The sequence below is a fragment of the Halyomorpha halys genome, unplaced genomic scaffold, assembly GCF_000696795.3.
Source record: "Halyomorpha halys isolate HHAL.00 unplaced genomic scaffold, Hhal_1.1 Scaffold1762.1, whole genome shotgun sequence".
NCBI classification, from domain to species: domain Eukaryota; kingdom Metazoa; phylum Arthropoda; class Insecta; order Hemiptera; family Pentatomidae; genus Halyomorpha; species Halyomorpha halys.
Genome location: NW_027113534.1, coordinates 63,835 through 74,379, shown reverse-complemented (window position 1 = coordinate 74,379; position 10,545 = coordinate 63,835). Strand labels below are relative to the sequence as shown.

General features: G+C 29.7%; 1 protein-coding gene across 1 annotated transcript in view; it reads right to left on the bottom strand.

The window, feature by feature from the left end:
- Positions 1-248: 248 nt before the first annotated feature.
- The window catches only part of LOC106690583 (cell adhesion molecule Dscam2-like), a gene marked incomplete at its 5' end in the record, with an annotated part of 74,003 nt that continues 63,706 nt past the window's right edge, over positions 249-10,545 (bottom strand). Inside the window, 2 exons of the mRNA XM_067050968.1 lie at positions 249-385; positions 6,055-6,333. Of these exons, the coding sequence (XP_066907069.1) occupies positions 249-385; positions 6,055-6,333 (416 nt within the window). The remainder of the gene's footprint in view (positions 386-6,054; positions 6,334-10,545) is intronic.

Genomic DNA, 10,545 nt, shown 5'->3' with positions numbered 1-10,545 from the left:
ATCTCTTTATATACATGCGATCAGCTGATCTCCTCAGTCAGCTGACATCGAAGTAACAGCTGACTGAGGCTGTAACTTATATATATATATATAATGTTCAATCAGATATTTATATAATGTTCAATCAGATATTGAAAGAACAGCTGACTTAGTCCACAACTTATTATATATATGATATAATGAATACATTTTTGTTTTCTAGATGCATCATTTTATAAGTCATTTTTGACATTTTTTTAACTGAGTTTTTAAAATATAAAATCACCTGATAATTTTCTCCAAACTATTTGCGGAGTGGGGAAACCATCAGCACTACAGTCAAACATTGCAGAGCTATCTCTAGTCACATTTACATCTTTTGGTTCAGAAACCCAATGAGGAGGTACTAAAGAAACAAAGCACTTAATTATAAAACAATTCACAGTATATGTTAAATAGCTACAACTAATAAATATAATATTAATTTAATGTTTTCTAAAATTCTATATCAAGAATTAATAAAACTAACCTATAACACAAAAATTTAATAATTTGAATATGTAAGTACGTACAATAAGTTTGATAAAAAAATCATTAATCTATATTTTAAATATTTTCAAAAGTTTTCAAAGATATATTACTATTTTATATTTTCATTAATAATAAAAAAAGGAAATTATTTTATTGATTAATTTTTATATTCTTATTGTAAAAAGTTTTATGTAATACACAAATTCTTTATAAGAAAGATAAATTTAATGGTTTACTTAAGTAATTTTGGACTATGTGCATTATTATTTAAGGTCTTACAGAAGCCTTTGAAATTGTGAAAGTGCAATGATAGGTTGGAACATCAAACTTTATTAGTATATTCTTATCAATAGCAATGATTTGAATCATAAATGGAACTAATGTATTAACTCCCAAATGTAAAAACCTATTAACAAAGAAACGTGTTAGCAATCAGAATAAATATATTTTAAAATATTATAAATAATGAAATTAAGCTTTTATTTAATTAGATTTCAAAACTTACAAGGTCATCGAGCATTTAATTAAAAAAATAAATACAATAACAAGAAAAAGAAATTGGATAACTCTGTTCTCTTTAAGTAAATGAACACAATGAAATGGAATATATATATATATATATATATAACATAAATACATTTTTTATGCTCTAAAATGTTATGGTACACATCTTTAAATTAATAAACAAATAGAAAATCACCACCAAAATTTTATTCCATGTTTTAAGAAGAAATAAAACAGTTATATTTTTCATTAATAGTAGTTTCCTATTTAGCAAACTGAAGCACCAAGATAAATACAAGCTAACTTCAATATATGCAGAACACAGGTGCCAAATAATGGTTTACAGATAACAATATTTTTAATGAGGTGTTGAGGATGAACAAATGTAAATCTAGAGTAAAATATTTACTTTTTTTGATGAGTTATTGATCTAGTCATTGTTATGATTCTAATAAGTCACATAAGTTATTTGTAATTTATAAGTCACTTAAAAAACATAAACAAATGCTTAATCAGGTATAATTACAGTAATATTAAACATTATGAAAGAGCTTCATTTTCTAGAATTTTTCCATTATAATAGATTGTGTAATGTGAACTAATAAATGATCCATGTATAAGAAAAGTTTGCTTCAGTAATATGCATGTACAAGTGAAAATTCAATCACATAAAATTAATTTGCCCCCAAAAAATTTACAATTGTTTTCACAGACAGATATGTTAAAATGACTATATTGAATCAAAATAAGTTCTCATACCAATAAAATTCAATATAATTTCTATCACAAATTTATTACATTTAAAATTCAACAAATTAACATTTTTTGTAAGTCTAAAGTTGACTAGAATTCCTAAAGACTCAATTTGTAGTGGTAAATAAAATATTATTAATAGGAGCCATGTTGGATTTCAATCAATAGCTAATAATCCAGTTACTATGTTCCACTGTAATGAACACAAGTATTGTTTTAGTAACATATAAATTTAATCAGTTCTTGATTTTACAAGTATTAAAGAACTTAATACATATCAAAATTGAAGAATGTTTAGAAAACACTTTAGTTGATGTTCCAAACCTGGTGCAAAGAACCTAGATTAAGCATGCCTTTTATAAATGTTAGAAACATGAATTATACTAGAACCTTGATAACTCATCACACATTAGACAATTATAGACTTAAATAATACGTTTTGTGAGAATCATAAATAATAAAAATTAAATGTATCTAATAAAAATTAAAATTTGTATAATAAGCAAATTGTTAAAACATATTTTTAGTAATTATTCTTCATTCTCAGAGACCTGTTAAGTAAATAATTCTGTATTAATATATATTGTATACAATTTTATTAGTTATAGTTTATAAAAATAATATAATTCAAAACATTTCATCCATTAATGCAGAACAATATCATACAGCCAACAATGTTTATCTGAATAAGTTGTTGCTAAAAGATATGATATAATCCATTATTTTCATCTTGGACAATGAGCAGCATATCATGATATATGTAAAATATTAGACAGAAAATTATCCTTAAGACTGGATTATATTACATCTAAGTTAGAAAGAAAGATTTTTATAAATCAAAGATTTCAATAGATTTTCAAATAATTAGTCAGTTCATTAATAAATTTGCAAATGAAACAGATATTGTAAGAAATAAACAGTGAGATTACCAAATAAAATCAATGATACATTTATTTGATAATACAGTAGACCCCTGATAATTTAGCAACTGTTATGTTTTGTGGATAATTTGCAGTACTACAAAAAAAAAATAATAAAAATAATGAAGTTAAACGATTAATATACTAAATTCAGGGAATATACCAGCATAAAAGTATTTTGATATCACCTTTCATTAAATAGATGTAGTTAGTATGTAATAAGTAGTTTACTTTTTAATTTAACGATATTAATTTTAGGTATAGGACTAATATATATATATAATCGATAGCTTCTATATAGCTATTATATATATTATGGATAGCTTCTGTCTAACCATTTGGTTTTTGGCCTCACACATGGTCTCTTGCTAACTATAGTGGCATTCATTGTTGTGTAGAGGCATCCTTATGGATTGCTTCGAGCTATATGTCTGGCCCATCTTAACCTCCCTGCCTTGATGTCATGAAATGTTGACTGGCCAGTCTCTTTTAGCAGTTCACTGATAGTTCTTCTCCTCCATCTCTTAAGTCATCATTCCCTGATCACTCCTTAATTTTATGGAGGACTTTCCTTTCAAATCTCTCGGGTCTACTTTCTAGAGTACTTGTAGGAGCCCAGGTCTCATGGCCATATATAAAAGCTGGCTTTATCATGGTATTGTATACCCTTAGATTCAGAGTTTTCAATATTTCAGTATGCTTGGCAGAGAGAAGAAGACTCTCTTTGCCCTTATTGTACACTGGTCTACCTCAGTCAGTAGATCATTAATTTAGATTATTGTGGAGCCGAGGTATCTAAAATTGTCTACTTTCGTAAACGATCAGCCATCCACCCAGACCATGTCATGAAGGTGGGTTTGTTGGCTTACTTTGTTTCATCTTTTTTACTTGCAAATTGATTTGCTCTGTTTCTGTTATTTGAGTATTTATGAGTCTTTCAATGTCAGCTTGGCTACTTCCTAGGACTACAATGTCGTCCACGTACACTAAGGTTTTATGTTTCATTCCGATATGGAAATGGCCCACCATTTTTGTGTAATGTTCTTCAAATCACTTTTTTTAGGGCTAAGTTTAACAGGATTGCCAAGAGTCCATATCCCTGTCTCAGACCTGTTCTGACTTGAAAGGCTCAAGATACCTCCCCTTCTATCAGGACTCTACATTAAAGATCATTTTTACATGCTTTTGTCAGTCTTACCAAATTGCCAGGAATTTCCAGCTCAGTCATGATCTTCCAAAGACTGGTCATGATCTTCTGTCTATAGAATCATTGGCTGCTTTGAAGGAGGGCACAGACTTAAATTTAAAATAAAGCTTTAATTAAAATGAAATATATGCATATACTCTAGGAACATAGTCCGCATGGAGGTCAATAGAAGAAAAAACTATTTAAATAATCCTGTAGGATCTTGTAATGGGTCTTGTATTTCCATATCCCCATTCATACTGAAGCATGTTATGTTATTTTTATAATTTTTAATAAGTTCAAATTTTTTCCAGTGGCAAAGATTAAAAGGTCTACAGACATAGTTTCTAAAATTAGGGTATTATTGATTATTTCTTATTACAAACTTATTTCTTTTATTTTTAAAATTGATTTCTCAAGTATGTTCAGATTGCAGTAGTAGCATACTTGAGATTAAACCAGGGCACTGATTAAATAATGTATTTGTTAAATAAATTAAAGGATTATTTCTGAATTAATGATTATTTGATGAGAAAGATATTACATGGAGAGATTTTGCAACCATTGTAGCAACTGTTATAACCACTGTCAAGGTATAACTGTATGACACTTGCAGCCATGATAGCATTCACTGTAGTGGCAAAACTTTTTAACAGATCTGACATGATAGTTGACAGTACATGCAACAGCAGTGAAGCTAATGCTATATTGAAGCCTGTTTATACTTTACTTCCACAGCAGGAAGTGTTACATCCAATGCAATGGTAGGAACAGTTACTATCATGATAGTATTCACTGTCATGGTAATACTGTTACTCCAGGTCTGGTGTGATAATTGACAGTACATGTTGCAGCGGTGAAGCTACAACCATGTTAAAGTCCGTTTATACAGTATCTCTTTACAGTCACGGCTGCAATTGTTGCAGGAACTGTTATGGTGTAACCAATATAACATGTGTAATACATATGACAGTTGCCCTCATGATAATAGGTTCTCTTGATGGTCTAAAATGAACTGAAAATAACTTCTTCTTGTCAAAATAATAAAATTTTAACAAACATTAAAAATAATAAAAAAATTTCAATTCACATTTTTATTTTAAGTATTGACTATAACACAACAGGCAAAAAATTATATTTACTATTATAGAAACAAATATGTTAGTTACAAAAATTTTGATGAAGATATATGAATTTTTATTTTTCAAATCTTGGTCAATGCAATCTTGGTCAAGGCATCAATTTGACAAGTCTGATGAAAATGACTCACATGCATTTCTCAGCAAATCTCTTGTTTACAGTTCAGTTGGACAACCTTTTTCAATGTTTTAAAATAAAACTCAATTGCTTATGGAATATTCTTAAATGATTTTTATTAGTTCTTTAAACTTCATTATGAATGACTTGTTATTAAGGTTCTATAGCTAAAATGTAATAATAAATTCAACCCTCAAAGTCGCTAAATCTCTTTTCTCACCATTGATGCTATACTACAAGTACCACATCAATGAAAAAAAAAAGTTACATATGAATATTAATCGCAATTATTCATACTTTTAATGCAACTACGTATTTTGAAAACATGATTAGCCACATGGTCAAATTTAGTATATAAACAACAAATTAAAGGGGAAACAACAAGTTGGAAATGATTTCTTAAAATTGTAACAGGTTTTTGAACTTTTTTCATGCAAAATAGAATAAAAGAGTTTGTGTGCACTGTGCACCTAAGCTCAAAGCTGTGCTGTGCTAGTGCAATGCATAAAGTTGCTTTTTGTGTCCTAAGCTCTCCTGATAAGCATTACCAACACTAAAATCTTCGGGAAAAAAGTAAAAGCAGCAGGCTATGTTATAGAATAAAATTTCCTGCTCACATCTTCTATTACTTCTTCATTTCTTTGGTCCTTCTTAACAACTAATAAAGTGATAAATTAGTATAATTTGTACAATGATTTTTAATTAGAATCAATTTTTTTTTTTTTATTTGCTATCTTATAACTTTTTCCCAGTTTTCTTAATGATATTTCAATTCAAGAACTACATTTAATAGAAACTATCAATAAAACTTTAAACTGTTGTGTCCCAAGTCAATTAAGGAAGATATTGAGTGTTGGAAGTCAAAAGTGTGCATGTGCAATAGCTAGCAGTGCATTATCCATTTGCACAACTGCCACACAATACCGCTGACAGTAAGTCTAGATGACAATTTGGTGGATTTTGCAGCATTGGTCGCAACACATGTGTAGTCTCCTGTATGCTCCAAACGGACATTGCCTATTGCCAGGGTGCTTGAAAAGTCATCTTTGGTTATATGAATACCTAAATCCGATGAAAATTCTACACCATCTTTCAGCCAAGTGAGTGTTAATGGAGGATCACCAGATTGAACAACACATTGTACTTGAGTCCTTACACCTTCAATCAGTTCCCCAAATGTAAAAGGTCCTAGTTTTGGAGGCACTGAAACAAACATAATCTAGGCTACTTCCATAATTTAAATAAGTAAAATCTGAGATAACCTTCATACAATGTAATCCCAGCACTTGTTACACTGTTTGTACCTGTGCATACTAGATATCAAAAAAATAAAATATATTAATTAGTTAAAGAAATGTAATGCAAACTCCCTTATAAGTAAGCTGGACGATAAGATAATGACTCTTTTGTATAAAGGTATACCTCAGTTTTTGTGAAATGATTACCATTCACAAGGAGTTTGGCTGTGTATTCTACAGTTGAGGCATTGTTCCTTGCAATGCACGTGTAGTTCCCTGTATGACCTTCAGTAAGAGAGTTGATGGTAAGGGAGCTAGTATACTGTCCATACTGGTGTACAGTTACATCTCCCGGCAGCACACCACCATCTTTTGTCCAACCAAGCCAGAGTGGCAGATCACCCTTAGTGACAAAGCATTGTACCCCTAGACGGTCCCCCACATGTAGATCATTTTGAAGAACAAAAGGGGCAATCTTCGGAGAAACTGAAAAGCTATATCTGTTAGATAATAGATACTAAATGTTAGGGCTGAAATATATTGATAGTTCTGAATACTTTTTATAGCTTTTATAGTTCTATCAAAAATTCGATTGTCTCTGTTAGCAAACTAATTTTTAACACTATATAGTGTATTTAAAACAACACAAAATTAAGAAGAATTATTATCTAATAAAATTTCCAATAAATTAAATAATAATCTAAAATTAAAAAAAAAAATGATGACAAGGTTTATAATAACCAGAACCTAATAAAAATAATTTCTTTTAACACTTTTCCCCTGGAAACCAAATAAAAAGCAAAGTTTTTTTGTTGATATTTTCTTGTATTTTAATTTTAATAAGCATTATATTATGTATAAAATGTAATATTTAGCAAAATAAAGTTTAAATAACTGTTTTTTAACCATGAAGGCTATTGATGGCACCTGCATATGCTACTGAATCTATGCATGAAATCAGCTGATAAATTAATGTTTTGCAGATTTTTTAACTGAATTACTAAATAAGGACTATGGATAGTTATTGTATATCATCACATATTCTATAAAACATTCCTATCTGTCATTGCATCATAGTTATACCAAATTTACTTCATCAATCTTTCTTTTAATTTTACCCTATTTGTTGCTACATATATTCAGTATTGTTAAGTATTCTTCACTATTCAGTACTCTAGTTTTACATCAACCATTCTATCACTCATTACTGTATTTGTTATTAATATTCTATTTATCTAAATTTGCTATTTATTCAATTTATCTAACTTACCTCATTGGGCTCCTCTTTTTTTTATATAATTTTTTACGTTTTCTATTCATATTCAAACCGTTTTTATAATATTTTACAATGTTTCTATCTTGTTCTCATTAAGTGCTGATGATTAATAACTATATTATATTTAGTAGTAACGATATTAAAAACAAAAGAACAGCAATAATTTTTTATGAACAAATTGTGAGTGTAGAATATATAAATAAGATAAAAAAAGCTGTGAATAGTGACACAATATTGAAATACAATAATTTAAATAATGTAGATGTAAACAGTTTTAAACTATGATTATATAGATGACATGATTTCAATATGGAAATTAAAAATATGACAAATATGTGGATTGTAAAGGTGCATTGCGTATGGAATAATTGTCCCGAAACGTTGTACAAAAACATATAGAATAGGTTATATTCAATTTGGAAGTTTTGTCACCTCAACAATTTAAAAAAAAAGTTATTAATTTAATGTAAAGAGAAATAATTTCTAGCCCATGTGTATAATCTACATGCCTAACCATATGTTGTTAATCACAACATTCTGCTCGCCATTTTGGCGAATTAATAGAAATAAAATTTTTGATTAAAATTTTAAATCTATTATAAACCATACTTCTATACGGGAAAGGTTGAAGTTATAATAATAAGGCTTTGCGAACCCGAAGATACGATGCCTAACAATTTTGTGGCTGGCAACATATGGTTAGGCGTGTAGGTTATGAACATGGGCTAGAAATTATTTCTCTATATCAAAGTAAGATGTAAAAATTCATTTTTTATTGTATACATATTACTCTGTGGCATGTGTGTGAATATATTGATTGTATCACAAGCCGGTATGTAACAGCAAGTGGAAGGGTACCGAGCTAGCGTTGTGCGTGTACTTGTGTTGTTAGTTCTCCATACAGTAAAAATGTTTTATGTTATCTAACCGTAACTAATAAAACAGTAAGAACAGTAAAAACATTTTGTTTGTGTCCACCACCCTTGCGTTCAACAGTTTATGGGCCCAGGTAGTTCTCTAAATTAAAATTTGTAGTGAGACAGTAAAAAGAGTTCGGTAGTGTTTGTTTGTGTTTACTTCGTAAAGGAAAAACATTTAAGTGCAAGGAGTAGTATAAAATGGATCTCAACAGCTTTACAGAACCATGAAAAGATCCCATTGAGCAGCTGACCGGACCTCACAACTTCCAAATGTGCAAATTCAAGGTAAACATCTTCTTAATAGCCAACGGGTTATTTGAGATTACTTCCAAAGATTTTGAGCCTCCCAGAAACCATTAAAGTAAAGACTATAATGTCTATAAACAAAATGATGCTAAAGTCCAAAGGTTAATAATAACAACAGTGAATCAGATACAACTCATATTTTGACTTGTACTACTGGATGTCAAATGTATTCCAAAATATATGACATCTATGAAAGAGATGTTTCTCAGCAAAAGTTTGAATTTTTGCAAGAATTCTTTGATTTTAAATTTAAGACTGGGATGGACTTGGTCAGGCACATAAGTTCTTTCCTAAATTCGGCATTTAGATTGAAGTCATAGGGAAATGAAATACCAGATGATATAATCATTTCCAAAGTAATAATTACAATCAAATTCAACGACAAGACTGATAGCTGAAGAAAGAAGAACATGTGAGTAAAGATTGCCCAACCACGAAAAAATCCTGTGGTATATGAAAAAAAAAAACCACTGAGAGAAGTACTGCTTCTTTCGTAAAAACAAAATGAAAACGTCAACAGCTTCATTCCTCACTGAAAGCTGCAGTAAATTATCAACTGAATGGGTCTTAGATTCAGGTTCCAAGGGAAATATGACCAACAATATAAGAGTATTGTCCCAGGCACAACCTATTGATGCTGAGGTAGGTATTGCTGAAAACTGTGCATCCATGACAGCCAAAATGGTTGCTTGTGTAAAAAGTGACAAGTGTCAACTGAAAGACGTAATGCGCATCTCAGATCTCAGTATAAATTTGTTGTTTGTGGATAAAATAATACAGAACGGTGAATCTCTGTTTTTCTCTAAAAACAAAGTAAAAATTGAAAAAAAAATGATACTGTGATAGTAGAGACTGAATCGAATATGAATGCTACAAATGTACCAAAAACCAAAAAAAAAAAAAGAAATTAAAGAAGACAATAAAACATCTGCTTCTGAACCATTAGCTTACGTCGAAGAACATGAAGATACAAAAAGAATATAAAAATGAGGTTAATTGTGATTCAGAATCTGAAGATGAAAGTGGTGAAGTATTGATGGAAATAAAAGTAAAAGATGAAAAGGTTTTAGAAGAGGTTAATGAAAATTTATCTAAAGATAAAAGAGAATAGGAAGAACAAGCTGATGCAGTAGACCGAAACAATTTGAGATTTGAAACAGAAGAAAATCTACAGATAAAGAGATATCCTAGCAGACTTGAAGGATCATTGAGAGGAAAATATGATATTAGAGAAAAGGAAAAGACAGAAATTGTGCAAAGAAAGGCTAAGAAAAATCAAAACATCAAGAAAAAGCAAAAAGGAGAAACCTGGTGAGATTACAAAAAGGTTACACAAATTAAGATCTTTAATTGGTGACCTGGAAATTGTGTCAAAGATGGAGAAACATTAGAAGAAAAAATTACGAAATATACTGGTACTAAGAAGAAGAAGAAGAAACCCAGAAAGAAAAGGGGATTTAGTGATCTACCGAATACTGTTAAACCTGGTGAATATTATAATTCTGACTGTGGAAAGTAAGTACTGTGTTTGTAAGACAAAAAGTTCAAATCATCTACAAAATGACGGACGACCAGTTGGGGATGTTTGAACCAGGGACTCAATGAAATGTCTGTGAAACATTAAAATCAAAAAATTGTAAATTAAAAGTATTTTTGATGAAAGGAATATGGTCCG